Raw genomic sequence first — 27,248 nt, 5'->3', positions numbered from 1 at the left:
TAACTGATTCACTTTGTTATAAAGCAGAAACTAACACACCATTGTAAAGCGATTATACTCCAATAAAGATGTTAAAAAATTTATATATATATATATATATATATATATATATATATATATATAGGAGCTGTTGCCATCATTGTCATTAATAATAGTCCTTGCAACACCTTCTAAGTATAGCTGTTTGATCCTCAAGAGAAAGAATGGCAGATGGGGTCTGAGCGCAGAACCCATGCTTTTTCTTTTATACTGTGCTACTCCACATAACCTAACAAAATGAAATACAACTGTGGCTTCAACCTCATTAGCCCCATGGAGAGAAGTATTATCGTATTACAAAAGTCATTCCTTTTTTAATGTAGGACTGTACTAGATAACATTTTAAAGAATTTATCATACTTGTACATCAACTTAGGTTGTAGAACCGCTTCACAGTCATTTTCTCATTTAATTATCATATCAACCGTGTGAGGTGGTTATAATAGCCAACATTTATTTGAATGCTGTTCTATGCCATATATTGGGCTAAAAGCTCCCTAGATGTATTATCTCATTTAATTTTCACGGTATCTATTAGGAAAGGAAATTCTGTCTTACAGATGAGGAACCTAAAGCTCAGAGAGGTTAACTAAATTGCCCAAAGCCACAGATTCAGTAAATGGTGAAGCTGAGATTCACACCCAGGCCTTCTGCCTCCAGAGCTCTCACACTTAATGTATTACAGCAGACAAGATGGGGATTTATAGATCAAGAATCTGAAACAGAGAGAAAGTTAAATATCGTGGCCAATAAATGCATAGGTAAGACTTGATCCTTGTTCTTCTGACTCCAAATTCATTGCTATTCCTACTACCTGTCTAGTTTTATTTGGATTGGGCTTACGTTTGAATTCATTTGCATATCTCAAAGTATACACCAACTATGTGGCTAGAGAAAGAAGAGATAATCAGACCAAAAATACCTTGTTGGTGTTTGTTCCCTAAGTTACCTGATCATTGACCATATAAAAACCAGGACAGTATTGCTGAGGCTTTTGTTTTGCCAGGAGAAAGAGGAACCTCCATTAGGAATCTTATTCCTCAGAGGCTTTGACCATTTTCTGGGCTCCTAGCCAGAAAGCCATCCTTACCACCTAAAAAGATGTGTAAATCCCCCTGACTTGCAGTTCTACCCCAGCTCCAGTCTCACCTCTCCTTGACATGCCTTGGCTTGTGTGGGACAGTTGTTAGATGTAAAGCTAGGGTAATGAACAGTGTGGCCAAATTCCCAGGCATAGTGCCACTAACAAAGGGTCCTCTGTCAGGAGTAAACGATGGAGGGGTAGGGATATTTGACAATCAGGCCATGGTTAAGAAGCTTACAATGCATCGGAAGACACAAGACACTAAAAACATGCTGTACAGCCTGATGGGTGCTCTAGAATGCCAGACACAGACTGTGAACCCAAAAGACAAAAGAGACAGCTCCACTTGGGGAGTAAGGTCATGGAAGACTTCCCAGAAGAGGCATCCCTGTGACCAGTTTTTTGTTTTGTTTTTGTTGCATTACTTTTGTTTCCATTCCATGTCTTACAAGTAAATTTAATCAACTCTTTTTTTTTTTAATGATTTTAACGTGAGTTTTTTGAACCATGAAAGTAGTAAAAGTTTACTGAGGGTAACTTGAAATTCAGATCAGAGAATTACAAAGAAGAAAATTACCAGTTAGCCAATATTCCTACACCTCAGCAGTATTCACTGTGTATATTTTAGTTGATCTTCTAGTTCTCTTCACAGAGTATATACAGATAGAAATAGAGTTAAAACACTCCAGTGTTTTATGTATATATACTATAGTGTTTATCTGTAGATCTAACACTGTGTGTTAGATATATAGTATTATATACACGTATATATATCTCACACCCATTCATTCATATGTGGTTACATATATACTCAATATGTATTATAATGAAAATGAGAGTATACTATTCATAATGTTGGTAGCTGTTACTTTCCCCCACAATAATATATTATGAACAGTTTTTATCATTAAATAACCTTCTGCAGCATGATTTTTTTCATGACTCCTTTTGGATGTGCTGTGGTTTAGTTAACTAATGTACTATCACTATTAAGCATTTAGCACTTCTATCTTCATTAATATAAATAAAATGCTTTGGCATCCTTGTGTGTAATTAGCTCTGTAAAAAGATTTGTTTCCTTAGTCACCTAAAAATGGAATTGCTGAGCCAGAGGATTACACCAGGGTGTCTCAGGCTCAGCGTTATTGACTGTTTGGATGAGATAATTCTGTGTGCGGTGTGGGGCAGGGAGCCGTTTTATGCATTATAGGATGTTTAGTGTCATCCCTGGCCTCTACCCAAAAGGTGCCAGTAGCATATCCTCCCAGTCATGACAATCAAAAATGTCTCCAGACATTGCTGAATGTTCCTAGGAGGCAAAATTGCCCCCTACTGAGAATCATTGGGTTGCACAATTTATACTCCATTAGGAGTTTTTGTCCCTGTACCCTCAATAATACTGGATATTACCATTTTTTAATCTTCACATACTAAAAAAAGGGGATTGAGGTAGGAGCAATCAGTAGTATACCCAGCAGTGTATTGTGAGTATATTCTCGTGTATATTCTATAATGTGACTTGTAATATGCCATTATCTAACTCTACTAGGCTCATAGTAAATGCCAGTGTATGTTGTTAATTTCCTAGATTTTTAGATACTATTAATTTTTGAAGGGAAATATTCTTAGGAAAATGGGTGAGGAAGTTTGATGATTTTTGTTCCAAGTTCTTAATGTGTTTTACCACAATCTCACCAGCATTATACTTAAATATTTTATTTTTACTAATGTAACAAGCTGGACTCACTTTTAAATTGTCAGTAATATTAGAGCATAATTGTGCTTATTGTCCCAGAGTGGAACATTGTCTCTCCAGAATGATTATGTAGTTCTTAATCTCCTGCCTTGTGAATGAAACTATTATCTTTATTTTTTGTGTGACTTGATTCCCTCACCTCCTTGGACTTTGTGCTTCTCTCTGTCAGCAGTGAGCCCAAAGAGATAACTGAGAAGTCCAAAACTCCAAGCCGAAGAAACTCCCGAACTGAAGAGCCAGCTGTGGCTTCTGAAAGTGTGGAAAATGGACATCGTAAGCGATCCTCTCGGCCTGCTTCAGCCTCCAGCTCTACTAAAGGTTAGCTGTGGGCTGCAGAGGCTATTTCTGAGTCAAATAGAAGAATAGGGTTCTTATCACAGCAGCAGAGGACTTTGCCCTTCGTCTTTGCTTCTTTTCCTCAAATTTTCAAGTTACTTTTACGTCTACTGCTTGTTTGGTCCTTCCTTTATTTGTTAGTTCATTTAACTATGTGTTTTCTCCCTGTGTGTGTGTGTGTGTGTGTGTGTGTGTGTGTACTTGTGTACAACAGCAGCAAGAACATAATAGGGCAGATTGATTCATGATCACCACTTCAGACAGGTCCTCAGTATGGCCCCACCATCTTTCTGTGTTTTTGTGGTCAACTCTTTTTCCTACTCTCTACTCTTTTTAAACCTCTGGCTCCTATTTTATGTCCTCTTTTTCAGCAGAGACTCTCACCTCTTCAAAGAGAAAACAGAACTCCCTCAACTCTCACTACCAGGACATAAATCTACCAGTGTCCTCTTTTGCTCATACTATAATAGAGCAACTGTCGCTCCTTAAGTCCAAGGCCAATTCCTTCACTTGTGCCTTTGATCCCATCTTCTCTGACCTTACAGAGAATCTTACACAACCAGTTTTCTCTTCTCTATTGACTGCTGTCTCTTTTTTGGATGAACTCTGCCCTTGGCTTCTCTGACCCAGAACTCTCAATAGTTTTCTGTCTACTTCTCTGGCTGTTCCTTCTCAGACTCTGTACACGTTACATTAGATATTGGTCTACTCAGACTTTAATCCTGAGTCACCTTTTCTCTTCAACTTCTGTTTTTTCCCTAACTAATCTCATTCATGCCTCCCTTCTTTAGTTATAACCTTTCACAGATGACTCATAAACTTGTTTTCTAGTGCAGACCTATAGATCTAACACTATGTATTAGATATATAGTATATATGTAGAGATCTTAGACAACTCCACGTACATCCTTAACAGGACTGCAAACTCAACATGTCTAAAAACAGACCTTTGATTTTTCACCCCTGATGTCAGGTCCTTTGCCGTTGTTCCCGTACTACCATCTATCTGTCCATTAGGCATGTCCTCCTTGACACCTCTCTCCTTCACCTTCACATCCATCACAAAAAGCTGCTGGTTTTATCTCAGATGATTCAAATTCATCCACTTTCCCCCATCTTCACTGCTACCTTGGCTTAAAACCCTTCAATGGTTTACCATTATAATTAGGATTAAAGTCTAAAAGCGTCAACATAGACCACAAGGTCCTATCTGGTTTGGCCCCTGTCAACTTCTTCCAGCCTCATTTGACTTCCCTTAGCAACATCCTCTCATCACATGCCATCCTCTCATCACAAGCCTGGGTATATGTGACACCTACTGTAGGGAGTATTCATCTATCTTCCCTCTCTTCTCATTAACTTCCCACTCTTCCTACTTATCTTAGCTCAGTTGTCACTGCTATGAGGAATCATAGCACCATGTTCTTCTCCTTCATAACACCACAGTTGTAAATTTAGGTCTATTTATGTGGTAGGTAATTAATATACATACTCTGTTAGGGCAGGAGATGTCTGGTTTTGCTCACCACTGTATCCCTGGTGCCTACTGTGGTGCCTAATACAAAAGGAGTACAATCAGTATTTATTAAATTAATAACTATCTATCAACTATTTATTTAAGTACTTACTACATGCTAGGCTCTAGGTATATAATAGTGAAAAAACATATGGAGTCTCTGTCTTCCTCACATCGATTATATGCTAGCCAGAAAGACTTTAATATTATATGCATTTATGATAGCAAAGTTATATGGTACTATAGGGGCATATATTGGGTTGGCCAAAAAGTTTGTTCAGTTATGTCCGTAAAATGGCTCTAGTAGCATTTAGTTGTCTTTAACTTCATTCGAAACAATTTTGTTAGATTTTATTGTGACAGCTGTCATATCAGCGTGCATTTAAAAAAAAAACTTACCAAGGGCTTCCCTGGTGGCGCAGTGGTGGAGAGTCCACCTGCGGATGCAGGGGACACGGGTTTGTGCCCCAGTCTGGGAAGATCCCACATGCTGCGGAGCGGCTGGGCCCATGAGCCATGGCCGCTGAGCCTGCGCATCCAGAGCCTGTGCTCTGCAATGGGAGAGGCCACAACAGTGAGAGGCCCGCGTACCGCAAAAAAAAAAAAAAAAACTTACCAAAATTGGTGAATTTTTGTGTAGCCATTTTAATATTGAAGATGGAAGAAAAAAAGCAACATTTTCGGCATATTATGCTTTATTATTTCAAGAAAGGTAAAAACGCAACTGAAACGCAAAAAAAAGATTCATGCAGTGTATGGAGAAGGTACTGTGACTGATCAAACGTGTCAAAAGTGGTTTGCAAAGTTTCATGCTGAAGATTTCTCGATGGACGATGCTCCATGGTCAGGTAGACCAGTTGAAGTTGATAGCAATCAAATTGAGACGTTAATTGAGAACAATCAACGTTATACCTCGCAGGAGATAGCCAACATACTCAAAATATCCAAATCACGTGTTGAAAATCATTTGCAGCAACTTGGTTATGTTCATCATTCTGATTTTTGTGTTCCACATTAAGTTGACCAAAAAAAAACCCTTCTTGACCATATTTCCACATGCAATTCTCTACTGATCTACTGATTTGTTTTTCAAAACAAATTGTGATGGACAATGAAAAGTGGATACTGTTCAATAATGTGGAATGGAAGAGACTGTGGGGCAAGTGAAATGAACCACCACCGACCACACCAGAGGCCGGTCTTCATCCAAAGAAGGTGATGTTGTGTACATGGTGGGGTTGGAAAGGAGTCCTCTATTAAGAGCTCCTTCCGGAAAACCAAACGATTAATTCCAACAAGTACTGCTCCCAGTTAGACCAACTGAAAGCAGCACTTAATGAAAAGCATCCGGAATTAGTCAACAGAAAACGCATAGTCGGGCTTCCCTGGTGGCGCAGCGGTTGAGGGTCCGCCTGCCGATGCAGGGGACACGGGTTCGTGCCCCGGTCCGGGAAGATCCCACATGCCGCAGAGCAGCTGGGCCCATGAGCCATGGCCGCTGAGCCTGCGCGTCCGGAGCCTGTGCTCCGCAACGGGAGAGCCCACAACAGTGAGAGGCCCGCGTACCGCAAAAAAAAAAAAAAAAAAAAAAATTCTTTTAATGTAAAAAAATTTCAATTCCCTGGAATACTGTAAAGGCACCTAGAACAACAGTTCTTTGCTCAAAAAGATAAAAAGTTTTGAGAAGATGGAATTATGAAGTTGCCTGAAAAATGGCAGAAGTTAGTGGAACAAAACGGTGAATATGTTGTTCAGTAAAGTTCTTTGTGAAAATGAAAAATGTGTCTTTTATTTTTACTTAAAGACCGAAGGAACTTTTTGGCCAACCCAATAGCCGGGACGCTTTGTTCCCCTGTCAAGTCAGTGAAGGCTTTCTGGAGAAAATGATGTTTAAGCTGAGACCTGAAGAATGAGGAAGCATTATCCAGGCAAAAGGTATAGCATGTGCAAAGGCCCAGATCTGAGGGAGGGTATCATTCTTTCAGGAAATGTGCTAAGCTTGAGTAGCTTAGGTTAGGCAAGAGCTGGCATCCTGACCAAGTGCCTGATATCAGCAGGGCTGCTACGAAACAGTCATGTACCATTAGGATACCAGCCTGAAGACCAGGGCAGGTTGTGGTGCACCAACACCAGACACTGACCTGAGAACTCAGCTGTTGTTGATAGGTCACATTTCTGGGTAGGAATTTCATAATGCCTCACAAGAGCTCCTGGGAGGAGGCCACAGGTCTGCAGATCACGCACAGGTAAAGAAGAGATGTAGAAGTCACCTTACCTCAGCCTGCCAGAGAGGGGAGAGGATGGGAAGGGCCTTCTTTCCTCTCCAGACATACCATGTACACCACAGCCAGGGTCCTCTTTAGGTATCCCCACTTTGGATGTAGAAGTGGAACCAACAACTTTCTTCTCCCTCCCTGGGAATCATCTCCTAAGCAAAAACCTGTTTGGAAGGAAGCATAAAATGGAAGATTCCTGGAGTTCTATGAGAAAATCTGCTCCCCCTCAATTCTACGTATTCTTTTTCCTAAAGGATCAGGGTCTTCTAGGCTTTAGAATATGGTATGTAGTTATCTTTAAAGCAGGGGGAAAAGTGCTGACCTTTAGAGATGTCATACACCAGCTTTTGGGGTATCTGACTTGAGCCCAGAGCCTCAGGATACTAAAGGTGTCATTTACAGTGCACCAGAAAGAATTAATCTAGCAGCTGGGACAGTTAAGAGATGCCCAAATTAGAGCCACTCTGTAGATAACTGCCAGCCAAGAAAAGATGGAAAGCTGGAACCTGTTTCAGAAGGGGGGTGGGGTGTATAGGCCGTACACTTAAACTGGACATTGTCCCAAGGTGATGGTAGTCATGTTGGAATGCCTGCCCCATCCATGCTTTGAGACTTAGCAACTGGCTTAGAAGAGGCCATAATGACTCTCAGGCTTTGTGATATTACATGGAGGGATTCTGGGTAAGTGTCTCCTAGAGGATGTCAGGGTTCTGGCCAGACCCCAGAAATCACAGTCATATCTAGATCTCCACATCAGCCTCAAGCCCTCAGTCTATCAGTCTTTAACTGTTCTAGGGTAAGTTACTTTTAAAATCAGAAATGAATGCTGTAGCTCTTGATTTTTAAGTGTTAGAGCTCTTGGATCCAAATTAAAGAATTAATATGCATATTATTTGGCCTTCTATGTTGTATCCAAAAATGAACCAAAGTCATAAAATAATTTCCTGTGATTGTATTTGAACCCATACCCAGGGAGTGTCATGAAATATCAAGCTGGCTTCTAAAACGTATGTGTCTCAGGACTTCCCTGGTGGCGCAGTGGTTAAGAATCTGCCTGCCAATGCAGGGCACATGGGTTTGATCCCTGGTCCGGGAAGATCCCACATACTACAGAGCAACTAAGCCCATGCACCACAACTACTGAGCCTGTGCTCTAGAGCCTGCGAGCCACAACTACTGAAGCCCACGTGCCCTAGAGCCCATGCGCCGCAACTGCTGAGCCCGCGTGTCGCAACTACTGAGCCCACGCGCCGCAACTACTGAAACCCGCGTGCCTAGAGCCCGTGCTCTACAACAAGAGAAGCCACCGCAATGAGAAACCCATGCACTGCAACGAAGAGTAGCCCCCACTCACCACAACTAGAGAAAACCCGCTTGCAGCAACGAAGACCCAGTGCAGCCAATAAATAAATGAATAAATAGATAAATAAATGAAATGTATGTGTCTCGAACTTGTAGACATATATAGTGTTGGGTACCTGAAACATCTTCCTGCAGCATCAGTACTTAAAGTTTTGAAGGGAAAAGAGGGTTTTGCCTTTTCGTACTCATAAGATTTTGGTCATGTATGCACAAACAAAATCAGAAACAGTCTGCGTTTTTCATGAGAAAGCTGAGAAATATTATGAGCAGTTTAAAATGAGAAGTATTGGTACTTTTTGTATTGTTGAGAACCAGTAACATTAATCATTCTCCTGCTCTGAGAACGGAGTTTGCTTATATCATGCTAGCCAAGGCCTACTAGACTACCAGATTGGAGCAGGTGGGATGGATGATTTCTGGGCAAGTCCAGGGAGCCCCACTTGGTTGATAGGTCACTCTCTAATCTGTTGTTTTGTTTTTGGTTGGTTTGGTTCTCCCCACTGACCCCCACTGCCCTGCCACTTTTAATTACAGACACAAAAATTGGCTCCCACAAATCAGTGAACTTCCTTTTAAAATTGCACTTGATCAGATGTGTTGTTTATAAATAAGCAAATGAGTACTGCTTCCTGATATGATGAGTTCCCTGTTAACACAGAAATGATTTTTCTAGTTTCCCTTGATATTCTTTAGTCTTCTGTTTATAGTAGTTTTATGTTATATTTTCAACTGGGAGAAAGGATCAGTAGTTAAAAACATGAAGTTCAATGTACAAGTTTGAAACCTGGGAAAATATGCTAATAAGAGGGAGGCTCAGAGCAACCTGTAATCAGCAGCAGCTGTGGGTGTCCCTGGGGTGCCCTAAGATGCCTCTGACAGCAAAGTGGGGTGATAGCTCTGTCCTACCCACAGCTAGTGACTTGAGAAGCAACAACCTAAAAAAAAAACACAGAGTATACAGATACACTTAAAACGTGTTATTATTATAGAATAAGCATAATTAGATACATCTTATGGGAGAAATCCCTAAACAGTAACTACCTGAAACTGCACTCTTGTAGCATCATTTAGAAACCAGCCATACAGATTTTGAAAGGAAATTTCCAGAATTTTTTTACAATTAAGTAGAAATCTTGGCTAGAAGGAGAACAGTAAAAAGCGTAATGAAGTGAGCAAGGTCAAGGTCAATTTATAAAAATCCTTAGAAAGTAAAGCTCCACGCTACACCACCCTACACCACCACTGCCACCGCTCACCATAGTATCTAAAAGGCTTTTTTTTTTTCCCCCCCCCAGTTTCTAGCACAGATCACTTGTTTACTCATGGCCTCACTCATTGATTCATCCTCAGAAGCAGAGGCAGCCTGCTGGATGATTGGGTGCTTTAGAGCAGTGACAGATGGGAACAAGCAAGGAAGGAATGGAGGGGGGAGCCTGAGGTTGTTTATTCCCCCACTCCTAACCACTTTTCCCAGCCACACATGTGTTTCTCAGACACACCACTTGATCGTTCATATCACAACAAAGGAGAAGCTCCCAAAGTTGACCTAATTAACAGACATTTTTCTAAGGATGAACACTCAGTCAAGACAAAACCCTGTATGTTTTTACTGCAAATGACAAATTTGCTACAGTGAAAATGAAGCTTGAGAGTTGGACATAAAGGGTTGATTATGGGGAGTTGTGCACTATGTGAGACTCCGTTTATTTACATGGAATTAAAATAACACCATTGTCAACATCCTGTCAGACTTACTGTCCTCTGATTAGCAAAACAGAGAAACTGATTCTACCACCTGGCACAAGCATCATAATCTCCCAGTAAGAGGTATATATTGAAATTTCCACCTATAGAAGCCTAAAAACATTGTACAGGCCACCTCTTGGAAAGCCATCTAGGTTTCACTTCTTAGCAGTTACTTAGCTAACAGAGTGATAAAATTTTTGCTTTTTGCTCTACATTTTGAGTCTGGGTTCTTAAAATATGATACAATACAAAAGAGAGAAGAAAAATTACTTAGAATACTGAACCTAACATGCAGCATCAGAGAGTTCAGCCTAGTTTCTAGAAATGGATAAGTTGGATTCATCTTACACATTAATGTGTTAAATAGAAAACATTTTTTTGTCCTTGATGGGAAGTAATTCTAAAACTTTTTTTTCGTTTTAAATCCAAAATATCTATTATGGAGCAGCATGAAGAATGAGGGTGAATTTTTAAGATCAATATGAGATTTTAAAGAAATGTTTACAGTTGGAGAGCTTCAGGCTATTCATTGTACTTTGCTGTAGAAGACTTCTGTGTTGAAAAAGTTTTTGAGAGAGTTTATATTTTGAGTTTGAGTTTAAGGCATGAATAATACAAGAGGAATTAAAAGAATTAAAACACACTCCTTCCCTTTTATGTCACTGTTACCCTGTCACTGATATAAACCACTCAGTTCCCACCTCTTCCATGAAGCCTTCGGGCTCACCTGGGCTCAGAGCAGGCTGTGGCTTGCTCTAAATTGCTTCCATGCCTTCCATACATACACAGGTATATCCACAGCCTTGATAATACCTGGCTAAGCCATGGTAGATACTTGCTGACCAACGGTCATAGTCATGTTATTTAGAGACTTTGACTATGACATGGCAAAAAGAGTTCCTCACTGCAAAACAATGGCTTGGCTCCAGAGGCTGTTTTTTTTTGTGGCACAATTCACTTACTTGCTTGTAACATCACTTATTGATTTCTCACCAAAAGCACTGTCAGTCTATCCATCATTTCATTGGGTGATGGAAACAGGTGATGGAGATTGTGGGGTTAATTGCCCAGCTAAAGGAGCTCTCCCCATCCTGGCACCTTTTTCATGTATGTTTGCTTCACCTTCCACTACCTGTATAACATTTCCCCAATCGCCAGGCCCTAGTTTACAGGGCCGAGAAGTCTGAGACCCTCTTCACACTGAGTTCCCCTTTTGAGGACCTTAGACTGACTCAGAGTCCAGTAGGGCTCCACTTAGGTCAGCCCTGGTTCCTGTGGACTGTCTAAAAGGCACTGCTATAAAGAAATGCCTCAGCTGAATATGTCCTTCCTTTCTCCCCACAGACATAACCAGTGCGGTGCAATCCAAGCGAAGAAAATCCAAGTAAACAAGCTGAATGACGACTTGATATTTGTAAATGTGTGTGAATTTTACAAAAAGCAATTTTGAGCTGTGACTTTTTAAAATCCATTTCTGTACAGTTAGTTATTTTAATAATGTGGTCCTTTTCCTGGTCCCTGCAGCCTGTTTCATAAAGTGCAATGGGGAAAGCAGAGTTGTTGAACCCTTTTGGTGTTGCAAGATGAAGTTCAAGGTTTCTAAAATGTTGCCATGTATTGAGAGGAGCTAATGTGATTATGTTAATAGTTTTCACATTTCCTAAGCAGCCTAGAGTACAGGGTGAGCATTTTTAGATCTTCTAATGATGTATTGTGCTGTGGAAGTACTGTGTGTGAATAGCAGTAGTGGGGCAAAAGGAATCTTCTCATTTGGAAATGTTGTAAATAATTTTATTATATAGTGTTTTGGATGTATTTGTTGTAGAAATGGACCAGTGAATAAAGAGAATCTAAGGGTTTGTACAATGTGAAATACTGAATGTGTTAAATAAATGTCTTTGTCCTAGAACATAAACGTATGTTATTGGTAAGGGATTATTGGGTAAGCAAGCTCTTTCTTTGGACCATAAATGAATAGGAACAGCCTTCTTTGTGAATTAGAATCCCATCATGTCCTCATTACACTTGAGTTGCCCACCTGGCAAGTTGTGGAAAATGTACATACTTATTCACTCAACTCATCCTCTTGGCTTTGAAGAAACTAGCTCTTTTCAGCACTATACCAGGCACTTTGATATTGATCAGATTTCTTTTGGTTGCAAAATGACAGAATCAACTTAGAGAGGATCAAAGGTCACCCAGGATTTTCTGGAGACAGGAAGCCATCAGCAAACCAGATGGCACTCTTCTCTACCTCATTCATCTGCTTCTCCATGCACATGATGGATTGCTCAAAACAACTATGTTTACACCTCCTCCATTCAAGAGATAAGCCCAGACTGACCAGCAGGATTTTTTGTAACAGCATCAAGAATCTAGCCCAGTTTAGGTCAGGTTTCTAACTTCAGTCCATGTCCGTGGTTAAATGGAGCAGCTCCCAAATAAAAGTTGTCATTTTGCATTATGTACTTCAGAGATATCCACTATGTTCCACTCTATGGCTGCCCTGTTTCTCATCTGCATCAGGCCTGGGGTGACTCATCAGTGTGCCTAGGTTTTTCCCTTTCCTGGTTCTGTTCTTACCTTAAAAATTGTGGTCTCAACAACAACAACAAAAATTGTGGTCTCCGAACCAGCTGCTTCTGCCCCTACCCTACCCCCAACATTCAGGGGACTTCAGTGCTTGGGGTCCTGTCTTTATCTTGGTCTGGGCCCCAGCCTTCTGCCGTATCTCCTACAGCTAGACATATACTCCATCCCTTCCCCTTCAGGGGCTCCATAACCCAGTGCCTGAGACCAAAAGGATGAATTGGTGATTCTCATGCTCTTAATTTCCTTTTTTTAAATGTGTCTTGCATTATAAGGATTCTCTAAAAGTAGTTATTTCTGAGTCACCCCCCATTGTCTGGCTCTGTTACCAGCAAGCTTATCTACCCTCTTCCTTCCCTGTATGACACACGCACAACCAGAACCAAAGCCAGCCTAACAACACCCTAAGCCAATACTGTGTTTGAGATTGCAAAGTGCTTCTCCTACTTTAGCTGTACTCAGGAAGAAAGCATAATGTGCTTTAAATAGATTTTTATTTGTTTTTCTTTATATTAACTTTTTCTCCCATAGAGGAATAACATTACAGTCTAACAATCAGAATCCTGTTACACACATACACAGGCATGCCACGTGACCAGGCTGAGGCGGCTGTGTCCTTGAGTCTGTCAACATGTCATAACATGGTCAACCAGAGTCTCCTCTCTTTTCAGCCAGTCTCAACACAAAATACCCAAGAGGGACGCACTCATCTTATTGGTTCCATTTGGAACTAGGCAGCAGGGCAAGAGGGAAGATATAAGGGGCCATGTTATGTCTGCCTTCAGTCCCCTCACATAAAGCCACATGGATCTGAGGAGTCATCCAAGAGCTCTGGTGGGGTCCTCAACGCACCTAACATTATGGGTCAGAGCAAACTCAAGGTTCCAGGTGGGGGCCGGGGAGCAAGCATACTCCAAAACAGCAGCAAACTGCATTCATACACAGATGGGACCCTGATGGGGCCAGACTGCAAAGGCTGGAAATGACACCCAGTTTGAAGAGAGATGTATTGGAGAATCACTGGAAGTTGTCCTTTGATGTAATTGGGACTCACTCTAGAAATAGGGGTCCCTCTCACATACTCAGTTTTGGCAAAGCGCTGGTAGTCTTGACATTAAGTAATGCAGTCTGGAACAAACTTCTACAGGGTCTCTGAAACATCAGTAAAGACAGACTCTCTAACCTCCTCCTGTCTAAGGTTGCATAGGACTTTGTGAATTCTGGTTCCCTCATGTATTCAAGTTCTGTGGTTTAAAAAAAAATCCTGAAGCATGCTCAAGGTGAAAGGCACATACACAGTCAATACAGTATGACGAGTTCTGCTGCTTCAGGAGTCAGACTAGCAGGAGACCAAACTAGTGTTGGCTCTTAGAAATCTATACACAATTAAAATATTGTCACACTCAAATGCTACAGAATCTATAGGAAAGTACAAAAACATGAGCCTTGCAACCAGCCAGGTGATGATGTTGGAGGGTTCTAGAACTACACGAGCCTCCAGAAATATGGGTAAGGTAGGGGCCTTTTGAAATTTGAGCCAAATGCCCTATAACTCACTTTTCCCCCACAGGAGGATCGTGAGCACTGCCCAGAACTGAGCCTAGGCTCCAGCTGGCAGCAAAGGAGTAGGCAAGAAGAGTTGGAGGGAGTTTCAGCTCTTAGAAGTGCTGAAGACCCTAAGCTGGCTATGAAGTAACCAAGGCGTAGCTGGAAGAATAAAAGGGACTAGGTCGTAACTGAAGGAGAACCTTGGAGAGAGGAGCAAAGTTGTCAACTACTAGGGCCCTAGTGGACCAGCATGGGGACTTTGATCTGCTCTTACTGTAAATTTGGCTTATTCCCTTAGATAGGAGACCCCAACAGGGCTTTCTCTGTCCCTATCCCAGCATCCATGGGGCTACCCCCTCCCTTATCCATACACCCCACTGGAGACCTAGGGTTATAGGGCCAGGGAGGGCAGCTGCCTTTGCCCACATGGGGTTGCAGAGTTTTCTGTAAGCCTCAGCTTGGCTGTGAGGCCTAGAAACCTAGAATTGAAGGGAAAGACCTGTGTTAGTATGTAATAGGAAATCTTAAAGGTTTCAAGGAAGAAAGAGCACACACTAGAAAAGGACAGAAAGAGGAAAGGGGAAGCAACTCGGGGCATCCCAAGAGGCTGTTGCTGGTGTCTGAGCCCAAAAGTCAATCCCACCGTGAGAAGGGGAAAGCTGGCTGCCCCTGTCCCCTTTGTCTCACCCAGATATTCAGGTTCCCTCTTCCAGGTACTTACTGGAGGAGAAGGGAAGGGGAACCATAGGGTACCCATTTCCCCCCAGCAGCCTAGAAAGGAAGAGAGCCCTGGGAAAGAAAATGAAGAGAGGCTCCCCTAAAGGCCCTGAACCTGGACAGGGACTATTTGGGGATTGTGGCAGTGGGGCTCCTGGCCTCCTACTCAGGAGTGTTTATTAGCCATCCTGGCAGAGTATGAAATACAAGGCCAGAGGCAAGATGAAGGCTAGCTGCCATTCCATGGTTGGCTTCACCCCACAGCTTGTCCTCCCCAGCATCATCATTCTGCATTCTTATCCTGGGGTGTGTCCTTCTCCTGCCTAGAATCCCTCTGGCCTGCATCTCTCCTAAGCTAGTTCTAGCACCTTGGGGCATGTGAACAGATGTCTAGGATGGCAGGGCCTTGCCCAGCCTTTACTGCTGGGTTGATGTGGGTAGGGCAGCAAGGTACTAACTAAGCCTTTCAGATACAGGAACCGGCAGAGGGGTTGATTTCAGGAAGAGATTTGGGAGGTGGCATTGTAGAAAAGTGATGCGGGCTCCAGCTTGAGAGCAGGGCTTGGCCTCTCTGAATAAGCACCATGCCAGCCCCCATTGTGCCCTGCTCCCTACAGCATCTTAACCTGTCTGTCCTGTCTACATTTTCAATAGGTTTCCTCTTTTCCTCGATTCCCTCCACCTTCTCCCTCTAACTCACATCTCACAGTCCTTTCCCACATACCTTACCTTTCCATACCTAGGCAACTCCAAGGAGCCCAGCCCCCAGAGGAGAGGGAAGGGGAAGACTAAAGGCAGAACCCTTTAGTCTCAGTGGGAGAATTACTGGGAATGAGTAATAAGGGAGCAGGAGTGAATGCAGTGCCAAACATTAGATAGACTGAGGCTTGTAAAGTGGGAGCTGAAGGTAGGGAATGAGCCAGATATGAAACTGGAAGAAGACACTCTCAGAAATAGGAGTGGGCCAGAAGTAGAGGAGCGGAGGGCAGGGATGGAGAATGTCAGGGCAAAGATCAGGATGGGAACCGACGGAGTGTCGGCGGTGGGGGAGATGGAGGATTAGATGCCAGAAGGGGCCAGAAGGTGGGAGGGTGAAGGGAGAGGGGGAGGTTCAGAGGCGGATTAGAGGAGCAGAGATAGGGAAATAGAAGGAGTAGGGGAGAGAAAGAGAGAGAGAGAGAGAGAGAGAGAGAGAGAGAGGGAAAGAGAGTGAGGCTATCACCCCCACCTCACACACTTAAGAAGAAGGGAGGTTGTGGTGTCCAGCCCGAAGTGGGCTGCAGGCGCCCCTCAAGCAGCACACTGGCTGCGGCGGAGGGGCTGGATAAGGGTCGGGAGTCAGCGAGGGGTTTGCGGCACGGCCGGCGGAAGCTCAGTAGTTGAACTGGCGCTGGCACGGCTGGTAGACAAAGCTGCCCTGGTGCTTGGGCCGGCGCGGACGGCTCTCGCGGGCGCGGTTCTGCCGTTGCACCACCTTGGCGCTCAGAGCGTGGCGCTCGGCCCGCTGCCGGGCCCGCTGCAGGCGCCGCGCCTGGCCCGCCTTCTCCAGCAGTGTGGCCCGCGCCGGCAGAGGGGCGGCGTGGTGCAGGGCCCGGGGTTCACGGCGAGCAGGCGCCAACTCCCTGAGGGGACAGAGCGAGGCAGTCAGGGCTAGACAAGTCGTGGGGGACGGAGGAGAGCGCTGGCACTTCCCACCCTGTCCCCGCACCCTCGCACGATTTGGTCTCTGCTCCTAGGGGGGCGCACAATGCCCTTCTTGTGGGTACCAACCATTCCTCCAAGCCAACCTGGAGATGCCTACCGTCTCAGCGATCCCAAGCCTCGAAGCGCTCTCTCTCAAGCCCCGCCCTAGCCACGAAGCCACGCCTCTCCCTATCTCAAAGCCCCGCCCCTTTACCTTCAGGCCTAGCTTCATTCCGGCCCATGGGCCCCGCCCTTTGCCTCGAAGACCCGCCTCTAAAGGCCCCGCCCCGGCACTGCCAGGGGGTCTCCTGGGCTCGCTCCTGCAGCGGGGACCCTAACCTCCAAGACAAGCTTCTCTAGGCCTCCAGGCTCCGCCCCCGGCCGGCTCACCCGTCACTAAGGTCTCCGTCTGGCAGGGCGGCGTCAGGGTGCGGGGAAGGAGGTCCAGGCTCCAGCACTATGGTGCTGCCGGTCACGTAAACGGACATGCTGGGGTGCTCGATGAGGAGGTCCTCCAGGGGGCTGCTCTGGAGGCGGGCAGGCCCGAGCCCAGGCCCTTCTGCAGTAAAACAGGCCGGAGGGGTAACAAACCAGCTCTCATCCATCAAGGAGGGTGCGGGCGGAGGGCGGCCCGCAGGGGCCGGGGCGGCCCCGGGGCTGGGTGGAGCTGTGAAGCTGTCTACGTGGCGCGGGAGGGGGAGCCATGCGGAGGAGGGGGCGCAGCAGGGAGGGACACACACAAACACACACACACACACACACACACACACACCAGACACAATGGGGCAGGGAGAGAAAGGGCATCGTTAGTCCTACACGCAGCCCCGCCCACCATACCCAATGGGCATCCACAGTCTCGACCTGCTGCCCTAGGGCGCGTGAGGTTTGGACTCCAACACTGTACCGCCAGGAGATGGCCCCAGCTTGCATGAGATGGGGCCCTGTTACCCTCCACCTCCAATATTACTGCCTCAGCCCCAATTTGCCCCGTAGGCCCGGGGGAACTCCCCAACCCCTTAGCAGCTCCCTGCTCAACTGCTCGGCCACTTGCCCTAATGACGACTTCACAGGCCCAGGAGTCAGTCCTGGCCCCAGACTCGGGCCTCACCCGCCAGGTCAATAATGAGCCAGCCATCCACTTCATCCTCCTCGGAGACGAAGGCTCGAGGGCAGTCGGGGTCCTCGGGGGCCGCCGGGGAGCTGAAGAAGAGGCTGGTGAGGCGCTGGAGCATGATGGGGGAGTGAAGAGGCCTCAGGGGGCTGCCCTATGGCAGTGCAGAAACCTGGGAGGTAGAGAGGAGTCAGAGGCACCACAGACTGGTCTCCCCATTGTGGCTGGGGATACCTCCCCCAGCCCCCAGAACAGTGATAAGGGAACAACAAGGATGTGTGGGAAAGCTTTCTCGTGTGTGTCTGTGTGTGTCTGTGTGTGTGTGTGTGTGTATTTGTGTGTGTTTGTGTTCCCTTTCTGGTAAGTCAGCCTGCCTTCAAGCTTTTGTTTTCTGTATGACCTTAGAAGTTATTTAACTTACCTGTGCTTTAGTTTTCTCATCTGTCAAATGGCAAGGATAATAGTATCCTCCTCTCAGCCCTTATAGGAATTAAATGAGCTAATAATAGTATCCTCTCTGGGCTCTCATAAGAATTAAATGAGCTAAATACAAAGTGCTCAGAACAGCACCTGGGCACAGAGTAAGCATTCAATAAACTAAGCAACTAGTTTATTATTAATAATTATTAATATTGTTGCATGCTCTAGGAGTGATATATATGACCAGACTCTGTCAGGGAAGGTTCCCCAGAGGATTGGACATCCAACCTGGACCTTGAAGGGTAAAAATAGTTCTCCAAGCAAGGAAGAAATCGCCCAGTATTGTGATTATTTATCATCACCATCATCATCGTCATCATCAACATCATATAGCTAACATTCACGTGCCAAGTACTATACTAAGCACTTTACCTATATTACCTCACGTAACCCCCATGATTACTCTAGGAAGTGGGTATAATTATTATCCCTTTTTTTTTTTTTTGTGGTACACTGGCCTCTCACTGTTGTGGCCTCTCCCGTTGCGGAGCACAGGCTCTGGACGCGCAGGCTCAGCGGCCATGGCTCACGGGCCCAGCCGCTCTGCAGCATGTGGGATCTTCCCAGACCAGGGCACAAACCCATGTCCCCTGCATCAGCAGGCGGACTCCCAACCACTGCGCCACCAGGGAAGCCCCTATCCCTTTTTTATAGGTGAAGAAACTGAGGCTCAGAGATGTAAGATAATTGGCCCAAAATCTCAAAGCTAGTAAGACACAGAGGATTTTAACCCGTGCAGATTCCAGATCACTATACTCCATTGCCTTTGCTGGGTATCTGTCTGGATTAGGCATTTTTAACTTAGTGGCCTGGGGCCATGGTCCATGTGTATTTTTCTGAAAAGAAGGACCTTGGTTTTCATCATGATTTCCTAAACAGCGGTCCTTGACCCCAGAGATTAAGAACCACTACTTGAGTCTGTGTGGCTTGAAAAGTGCTCCCTAGCAGAAATCCCACAGAACAGCTACCATCCTCACCCTGTGATCGCATAGGCCTCAATTGTGTCTGTCAGATGAAGATCCTATTCCCACAGGCCCTCCCCCCTCTTACTCCCTATTCCCAAACTCCTGCTCAAGGGCAGCATCCCTGGCTAGGAGGAAGAAGATCAGGTTGCCTGGCCCCAGGGAGACAGCAGGTCAGTGGGAGGTGATGATGGAGGGAGGGAGCTATCAGACCCCAGGAGCCCTTAAGTATGAGGACTGAGGGTTTGACCAGGACTCAAGCCCTCAATCAGTCCTTCCCTCAGTGAAGATGAGGAAGGAGACCCCCTGCTCCAGGAATGTAAACACCAAGCCTACCTCAGGACTAGACCTGGGCTAGGGGCTGCTGGCCAGGCCCCTGGATGTCCCTGGAGCTTGACTCTCCACATGTCCCCGAAGATAGCCAACAGTTAGTTTTGCTACTCAGCCACTTGTCACCTTCCTCTAAGGATGTTTCCACACTTTCTATAAAACTCCCTGGGGGCATGTCCACACTTCCATTCCCTGGAGGCATTCTACTCTTATTGCTAACCCACCTGGGGTATTTCTTATGGTTGTTGCTACCTCTCCCGATCCCTGGGTGTATTTTCACACTTGCCACAGAATCACCTAAACTCTATGCCCTGAGAGTACTTATACGTTTTGCAGATCCACGGTGGGCTCCAGAAGAAAGTGCTGCCTGGGTGTTGGCCTCCCTGGTGGTAGATCTTCCGGGATTATGAAAGGTTGGGCCACTCTCAACTAGTGCCTGCCCAGCACAAGCCACATATCCCAGCCCATCTGTAGCCACAGGGAGTTAGTGACTCAGTTACCAAAAATCCAGAGAGTTTGGCCCCTCCTGAAGGAAGGGAAGACTGGGGCCTTGTTGAGGCACACCCTCTTTCCAAGGACCTACTGCTTCACTGAGAAAATGAAAAGGAAGTTAATAGGTGTTTCAGGAGACATGATATTCACCCAGCCCATTTTGCAAGCTGAGGATCAGAGGACATAAATCTACCCAAAGACACATGGCTAGATGGTGGCGGAGCAGGCCTAGCCCCAGGTCACTGAGCATTCAGTCCAGAGTGAACACAGTCAGGAAGCCCTCAGTAAACAACCCCCCAAAATATAATGATGCAGGGGACACGGGGAAGTCAGACAGGAGTCAGACTTTGATCAAATCACTGCCTCTCTCAGCTATAAAAGGGTCTGAGGTTCCTGGCACCAAGATTCATCCTGCATTTTCCAGAGCACCCACTGTGTACCAGAGTCTACTCTGGGCGTCCTCAAATTACAAACAGATTGAGGTAAGGGAGGCTTAGGGTGGGGGAAGCTCCCTGCCTGAGGTCACAGAGAAAGTCAGTGACGGAGCCAGAACTGACAACCTCACCAGCCAGCCAGTGCCTGCCTCCTCTCATGACCACTAAGGGAGGCTCCCAGGATTTTTCTTTCCCAGCCCTGACAGTTCCTGGTTCTTACATTCCCAGCTCTGCTCCAGGGAGAACCGTTCCCATTAATAACTATAGCAGCTGTGCCTAGAATAACACTGGAGCCCCAAGCCACCTCTACCCCACCCAGGCCATCCTTGAGCAAAGTCTAGGCTGGGATGGGACTGCTGGTCCAGCCCATAGGCCCATCTATTTGGAAAGTCAGAGGCTCTCCTTCTCCCGCTCCTTCTCTGGTCCCTCTCTGTGAGCAGAGAGGGGCAGCACAAGCCTTGTAGTCCCTAGCACTAGGCCAGGTCAGTCCTCTCTAGCTGACAACTCTGGGGCTGGGAGGTGAAGAAGAGCCAAACAGAGGGAACTCTCACCTCCACTCCATCCCAACATCGGAGACACCCTGAGGCAGGCATTGAGTCACATTTCTGTGGTCAGAACAGCTAGGAGGCAGTGATTTTATTGGGCTTGGCAACTCCAAAGAACAGAGTGAGTGTCAGGGCCTCAAAAGGGGACCCAATCTCCAGAGACCTCCTGGGAAATGATCCAGGAGTGAGGAAACCTAGGAGCTCTATCAAATTTAAATGGTGCTTAGCCCAAGGTAGAGTCTTCAGTGGAAGGAGGATGTGTAACTTGTTACTTGTAATGAGCTCCTACTAGCTATGTGCCCATGGCTAATGCATCTGCTACTCACTAGGTAGGCATGACTCTAACTGGTTGCATGACTTCGAGTAAGCCATTTCCCCTCTCAGCGCCTCAGTTTCCCTTCCATGAAATGGGGTCTAAGACCCCTCGTTTGGGGGCTGGGAATGACGTCAGCTAAGGCGCTTCTCACATGTCAGGGATTCGGAGAAAGTTATGATGTTAGTCCCAGGGGTGCAGAACCTGGAGCCAGAGGGAGGGGGTTGTATCACCATCTGGCGCTGCCCCAGTGACCTGGAGCCGAAGCTTCAGGGGCCCCTGAACTCCTGACAACCCCCTCCCCCCAACCCAGACCCAGTAGCGCCTTCGGAACCTCTCTCAAGTCGCAAGAAGAAAGTAGGGGATCAGAGGCTTGACCCCAGCTCCTGGATTAGCCCAGGAAACTGGAGGACCCTCTGGCCCCGCTGCCTTTCAGCGTCACTCACCCATAGGCCCAGCCCCGACACAGCGCCCAACGGGTCACCGGAGGACAAGCGACCTGAGCCGAGAGGCGGGAAGGGGGGCGGTGCCGGCCTTGGTGACGTCTCAATGTCATATGCAAATCGGGAGACGTCATGGTCTACCGGGCTTGCGGCAGCCAATCCGGAGACGGGAATGCAGCCCCGGAGGCCGCCGGCGGAGACAGACAAAGACCCGGGAGCTGGGGGCGCGGGGCGTGTCCCCAGGCTCCGGGACCCCCCTGGCCAAAGCGGGTCGGAACTCACCTGGGGACTGGGGCGGTGCGGCAGGCGGAGGTGGCGCTGAGGTAGTTGTGAGGCGGGGCGTCCCGGGGTCGGCGGCTGATCACAGGCGCGGCCGCATCGCGGGGGCTGGGCGGGAAGGCAGCTGGGGTACGTGTCGGACGCTCAGGGCTGCTGCGCTCGCCCGCGGGGCTTTGAGTCTGTGCAGCCGCCGCTGCTGTGCTCACGGCACAAATTGGAACGTTCAAACAGCTGATTGTGATGTCACAAAGGGGCCCGCCCGCCTCGCGTCACCGACCGGCGGAGCGGCGGCCAATCCCATGTTGCGGATCCCCCCTCCTCGCCTCCTCCACGGTTCGCTGGCTAGTGGCTCCCTCCCCGGGATCCCGACTCCGATCCTAGGGGCGGCGGCCCGGAGAAGCGACTGCAGGAAGCTTGGACCCCCTACCCCTGGACGACCCACGGACCTCTCAAAGAGGAGGGTTCCCACTCCTTTCTACGAGATCCCCATCTTCCTGCACTCCCTCCGCCTATCTCAGCGCCCTCACCTCTCGCACTGCCCCTCTTGTCCTTTCACCTGCATCCTATATCCACGTCCCTCAATCTTTACCCTTTTCTCAACTCCACACCAAGTTCGTGCACCTCCCTCCTCCTCACCACCCTTCTCCCTGCTCTCCCTTTTCTGTCTCACCTTCTCAGCGTATGCGTTCGCTGCTTTCCCACCCCATTTTTCCTCAGCTGGGCAGGCTTGAGAGGTGGGGGACATCCCTTTTCTCTGGTTCCAGGGGATCACCCGGCAGTATAGAAGAGTTGGTTAGGCTGACAGGAAATTTTGCGGAGTAGGACTTGGAGAGGAATTGCTCTGGGCTGAATAACCATTGAGTGCTCAGCACTGGAACGTTTACACACCTTATTAACCCATTCTGCTGCAGGGGCTGGACAGAAAAGTGACAGGGCAGGGACTGGTTATTAGCCCGGATTTACACACACGGAAACAGACAAATCTCACTAACTGTTAGTATGTAGATTCATATTCAATAATACACTCAACAGAAACTATTGCCGCTGCCAGACCAGTAGCTGACATTTATTGAACACTTACTGAGTGCCAGGCACTGTGCTATACTGCTTTATATGTGTTTTGATCTTCACAACAGTCCCAAAAGGTGGGTGTTATCCTCCTTTTCCAGTTGAGGAAACAGCCTCAGAGAGCCTAAGTGACTTCCCAAGGTCACACAGCTATAGTAAATGGCAGAGCCAGGATTTGAACCCATAGTTCCTGGCTCCAACTCTCTCCACTCTCTACATGCACCAGATTATCAAAACCCCAGAGTGCTTCAGCCTCCCCCAGGAGACCTGGGCACAGCCCTGATTTCCCCCAAACTTGCTGTGTGACCTCAAGCAAGTCATGTTACCTCTCTGGGCCCCAATTTCCTTATCTGTCAAATCTAACATACCCAGTTACCTTTTTTTTTTTTTTTTTTGGTTCTGCGCTCTGGCTTTCTCTAAATGCAGCGAGCAAGGGCTACTCTTCGTTGCGGTGTGAGGGCTTCTCATTGTGGTGGTTTCTCTTGTTGCATAGCATGGGCTCTAGGCGCATGGGCTTCAGTAGCTGTGGCATACGGGCTCAGTAGTTGTGGCGCACGGGCTTAGTTGCTCCGCGGCATGTGGGATATTCCCGGACCAGGGATCGAACTTGTGTCCCCTGCATTGGCAGGCGGATTCTTAACCACTGAGCCACCAGGGAAGTCCCAATTTCCCTTTTAGATATTCTTTCAAACTCTCCATCCTCAGGTTTATTCCAATCCCATATTCTAGGCCCCCAGCATTCCCAGTGGCCTGGGAAATGCCTGAAAGACTACAAATACACATCCTCAGAGTCTCCAGAGGTTCTGGGTCCTTTCTTAGTAGAGCAGGGATGGTGGGGATGGGTCTGTAAGCTGTCCATCTGGTCCATCAGGAGGCAGGGGGTGAGCTAGGCCAGAGCTTCTGCTCTGGTGATAAAATCCCAGCCTAATATCAAACCCTAGAAGGACTCCTCTGTCCTAGCAACTAGGAGAAGGATCCTGGAAATAATACCCAGAGGCTTGACCGGGGTGTAGGGGATGTAGAGCAGTGTTTTGGCCCTTGGAGGGTTGTCCCCAAAGCATCCTCATTCTTTGCAACCCTGAGTCTCTGCCCATCACATCTGCTTCCTGCTAACCTCATACCCTCTCTCGACCTCTCGCTGACTTAAAGTAAATAATCCCTAACATGCCTCTCTTGTCACACCACTTGCCTGCTCTAAAACCTTCTGTGGCTCCCACAGTACCATGCTCCTTAATACAGCATTCATGGCCTTCCATGATCCAGCCCCAGTTCTCTCCAGCTTTATTCCCCTTCTTCACTTACACACACCTTGTCCTAAGGTCAAACTCCTCATTGTCTCTTCAACTCTCTCCCACAACCACACTTTGGCTCAAGCTCTTTCCTGGAATGCCCTCTTCAGCCCTTTCTGAATTCAGAGCTTTCCTGTCTTCAAGATTCTACTCACCCCGTCTTCCTCTAGGTAGCCTTTCCTGTCCTCACCCATGGTCCAGAGCTACCTTGATGGACAGTACAGTTATTTATTTGTTCAATAAACAGTAAGTCATGGTGACTAATTGTGTGTATGTGTTTTCCCAGGTAGATGGTGGGCATCCCAAATGCAGGATCTCAGTCCATATACTCCCATCACTCAGCCTGTGCTGGGCCTGGCATAGAGTAGACTCTAATCAAAGGCTCAACGATTAAAAGCTGGGGACTTCCCTGGTGGTGCAGGGGTTAAGAATCCGCCTGCCAATGCAGGGGATATGGGTTCAAGCCCTGGTCCGGGAAGATCCCACATGCTGCGGAGTAACTAAGCCCGTGCACCACAACTACTAAGCCCATGTGCCACAACTACTGTGGCCTAGAGCCGGTGCTCTGCAACAAGAGAAGCCACCGCAATGAGAAGCCCGTGCACCGCAATGAACAGTAGCCCCAGCTCGCCGTAACTAGAGAAAAGCCCACGTGCAGCAATGACGACCCAACACAGCCAAAAAAAAGAAAAAAAAAAGGTTGATAGATACTGCCAAATAGCCTCTAGGATGTACAAGTTTATACTGCTTGTAGATTCGTTTGTTTTTTTCTACGTAAATATGTCATATGATAGGACTTCCCTGGTGGTGCAGTGGTTGAGAGCCTGCCTGCCAATGCAGGGGACACGGGTTCAAGCCCTGGTCCGGGAGGATCCCACATGCCGCGGAGCAACTAAGCCCATGCGCCACAACTACTGAGGCTGCACTCTGGAACCTGCAGCCACAACTGCTGAGTCCACGTGCCACAACTACGGAAGCCTGCGCGCCTAGGGCCCGTGCCCCGCAACAAGAGAAGCCACAGCAATGAGAAGCCTGCAACAAGGAGCAGGCCCCGCTCGCCGCAACTAGAGAAAGCCCGCGTGCAGCAGTGAAGACCCAACGCAGCCAAAAATAAATTAATTAATTAATGTTTTCTTCTTTCTTTCTTTTTTTTTTTTTTTTTGCGGTACGCGGGCCTCTCACTGTTGTGGCCTCTCCCGTTGCGGAGCACAGGCTCCGGACGTGCAGACTCAGTGGCCATGGCTCACGGGCCCAGCCGCTCCGCGGCATGTGGGGTCTTCCCGGACCGGGACATGAACCCGTGTCCCCTGCATCGGCAGGCAGACTCTCAACCACTGCGCCACCAGGGAAGCCCCTAATTAATTTTTTTAACATGTCATATGATATACTCTGTCCTACAGACTCACATATTTCGCTCAGTAATACGACACAGGAGTTCTACCTATGTCAATATACACAGATCTTCCTCATTACAAACAAAACCTAAAGCCATCTTACAGTTTCCGATTGTATGGCAGAAGAAAGCTTATTTAGTTGATCACATATTGATGGACATTTGGGTGGCTTTCAATTTTTTGCTGCCACAAACAATGTAACAGTGACTCCTCTTCTATGAATAGAATAGAATCAGAGAAGTGAATTGCAAGATTGATAGGTATACATACTTAACATTTCAATAGATGCCATCAAATTGCTCTCCCACAATGTTGTACCAATTTAACTTCCACTAACGGTGCATGAGAACCTTAGGTTTTCATCTTGAACTGGCCCCTGTGCTTTCTCCTGGATCAAAGCTCAAAGTCCCAGTTATCACTGGGATCATCCAGACCCTGAGCCCTACTCTGCAGAGTCCTGAGTGGATAAGCCAAGTGTTGGAAGGAATGAACACAGAAAAGGGGCAGGCTGTCCCCCACTTGCCAGATAGTCACCCAGGGGACATGACTCTCTCCAAAGGAAAGGCTACATTGGGAGTGGGAGAAATTGAGCTCTCCTTCAATACGAGTGTCTGAGAGGAGGTTTGGTATCAACAAATGCACTGAACTTCTACTCTGGGTGGGGAGGGTCTTAAGCTGGGTGTCTTGACGTAGAGATGAGTCAGACCCTGTCTCTGCCCTCTCAGAGCTTGATGCTCATGGAGAAAATAGACAAGTAAACAGACAGTGACAGTTCTGTCTACTAAGTATTGAGCTGGACTTCCTTTCCTGACAATATCTGGAACTTCTTGCTACGTAACACATGGAAACGCTGGAAATAAAAACAATAAACATCCTTGTATTTTTTTTAATTTTTAAACTTTTTAATAAATTTATTTATTTTTTGGCTACGTTGGGTTTTTGTTGCTCCATGCGGGCCTTCTCTAGTTGTGGCGAGTGGGAGCTACTCTTTGTGTGGTGCGTGGGCTTCTCATTGTGGTGGCTTCTCTTGTTGTGGAGCATGGGCTTCAGTAGTTGCAGCACACAGGCTCAATAGTTGTGGCTTGCGGGCTCAGTAGTTGTGGCGCACGGGCTTAGTTGCTCCGTGGCATGTGGGATCTTCCTGGACCAGGGCTCGAAACCATGTCCCCTGCGTTGGCAGGCAGATCCTTTTTTTTTGTTTTTGTTTTTGTTTTTTTGCGGTACGCGGGCCTCTCACTGTTGTGGCCTCTCCCGTTGCGGAGCACAGGCTCCGGACACGCAGGCTCAGCGGCCATGGCTCACGGGCCCAGCCGCTCCGCGGCATGTGGGATCTTCCCGGACCGGGGCACAAACCCGTGTCCCCTGCATTGGCAGGCGGACTCTCAACCACTGCACCACCAGGGAAGCCTGGCAGGCGGATTGTTAACCACTGTGCCACTAGGGAAGTCCCAAACAT

The 27,248-nt window shown here is 47.0% G+C and overlaps 2 protein-coding genes across 28 annotated transcripts in view; one reads left to right on the top strand and one right to left on the bottom strand.

The window, feature by feature from the left end:
- NCOA6 (nuclear receptor coactivator 6) overlaps positions 1-11,572 on the top strand; it is a 98,065-nt gene extending 86,493 nt beyond the window's left edge. For 14 of the 19 annotated variants that reach the window (XM_089896765.1, XM_089896767.1, XM_089896766.1 and 11 more), the window contains 2 exons: positions 3,049-3,197; positions 11,460-11,572. In XM_089896765.1, coding sequence (XP_089752891.1) covers positions 3,049-3,197; positions 11,460-11,503 — 193 coding nt within the window. In that variant the 3' untranslated portion in view covers positions 11,504-11,572. The other 5 variants (XM_022592611.2, XM_089896758.1, XM_089896761.1 and 2 more) reach the window with 5 other exon arrangements.
- Positions 98-22,909, bottom strand: TP53INP2 (tumor protein p53 inducible nuclear protein 2). 9 transcript variants are annotated; one of them, XM_089896775.1, is made up of 7 exons: positions 22,712-22,909; positions 22,045-22,237; positions 19,863-20,125; positions 17,761-17,935; positions 17,043-17,331; positions 16,207-16,591; positions 8,539-14,731 (listed from the first exon to the last, which is right to left on the bottom strand). In XM_089896775.1, the coding sequence occupies exons 4-6, from the start codon at positions 17,882-17,884 to the stop codon at positions 16,342-16,344; spliced, it is 663 nt and encodes a 220-aa protein (XP_089752901.1). In that variant the 5' UTR covers positions 17,885-17,935; positions 19,863-20,125; positions 22,045-22,237; positions 22,712-22,909; the 3' UTR covers positions 8,539-14,731; positions 16,207-16,341. The 9 variants fall into 9 exon arrangements, with proteins under 9 accessions (XP_089752899.1, XP_089752901.1, XP_089752902.1 ...); XM_089896776.1 differs by having other exon boundaries at positions 20,036-20,125; XM_089896773.1 differs by lacking the exon at positions 8,539-14,731 and adding an exon at positions 98-7,171 and having other exon boundaries at positions 17,761-20,125; positions 22,712-22,908.
- Positions 22,910-27,248: the final 4,339 nt, after the last annotated feature.

The sequence above is a fragment of the Delphinapterus leucas genome, chromosome 15 (assembly GCF_059928025.1).
Source record: "Delphinapterus leucas isolate spDelLeu-1000000601 "Yukka" chromosome 15, BTC_Dleu_Yukka2, whole genome shotgun sequence".
NCBI lineage: Eukaryota > Metazoa > Chordata > Mammalia > Artiodactyla > Monodontidae > Delphinapterus > Delphinapterus leucas.
The sequence above is the reverse complement of the archived record's forward strand: the minus strand, read 5'-3'. Positions and strand labels throughout refer to the sequence as shown.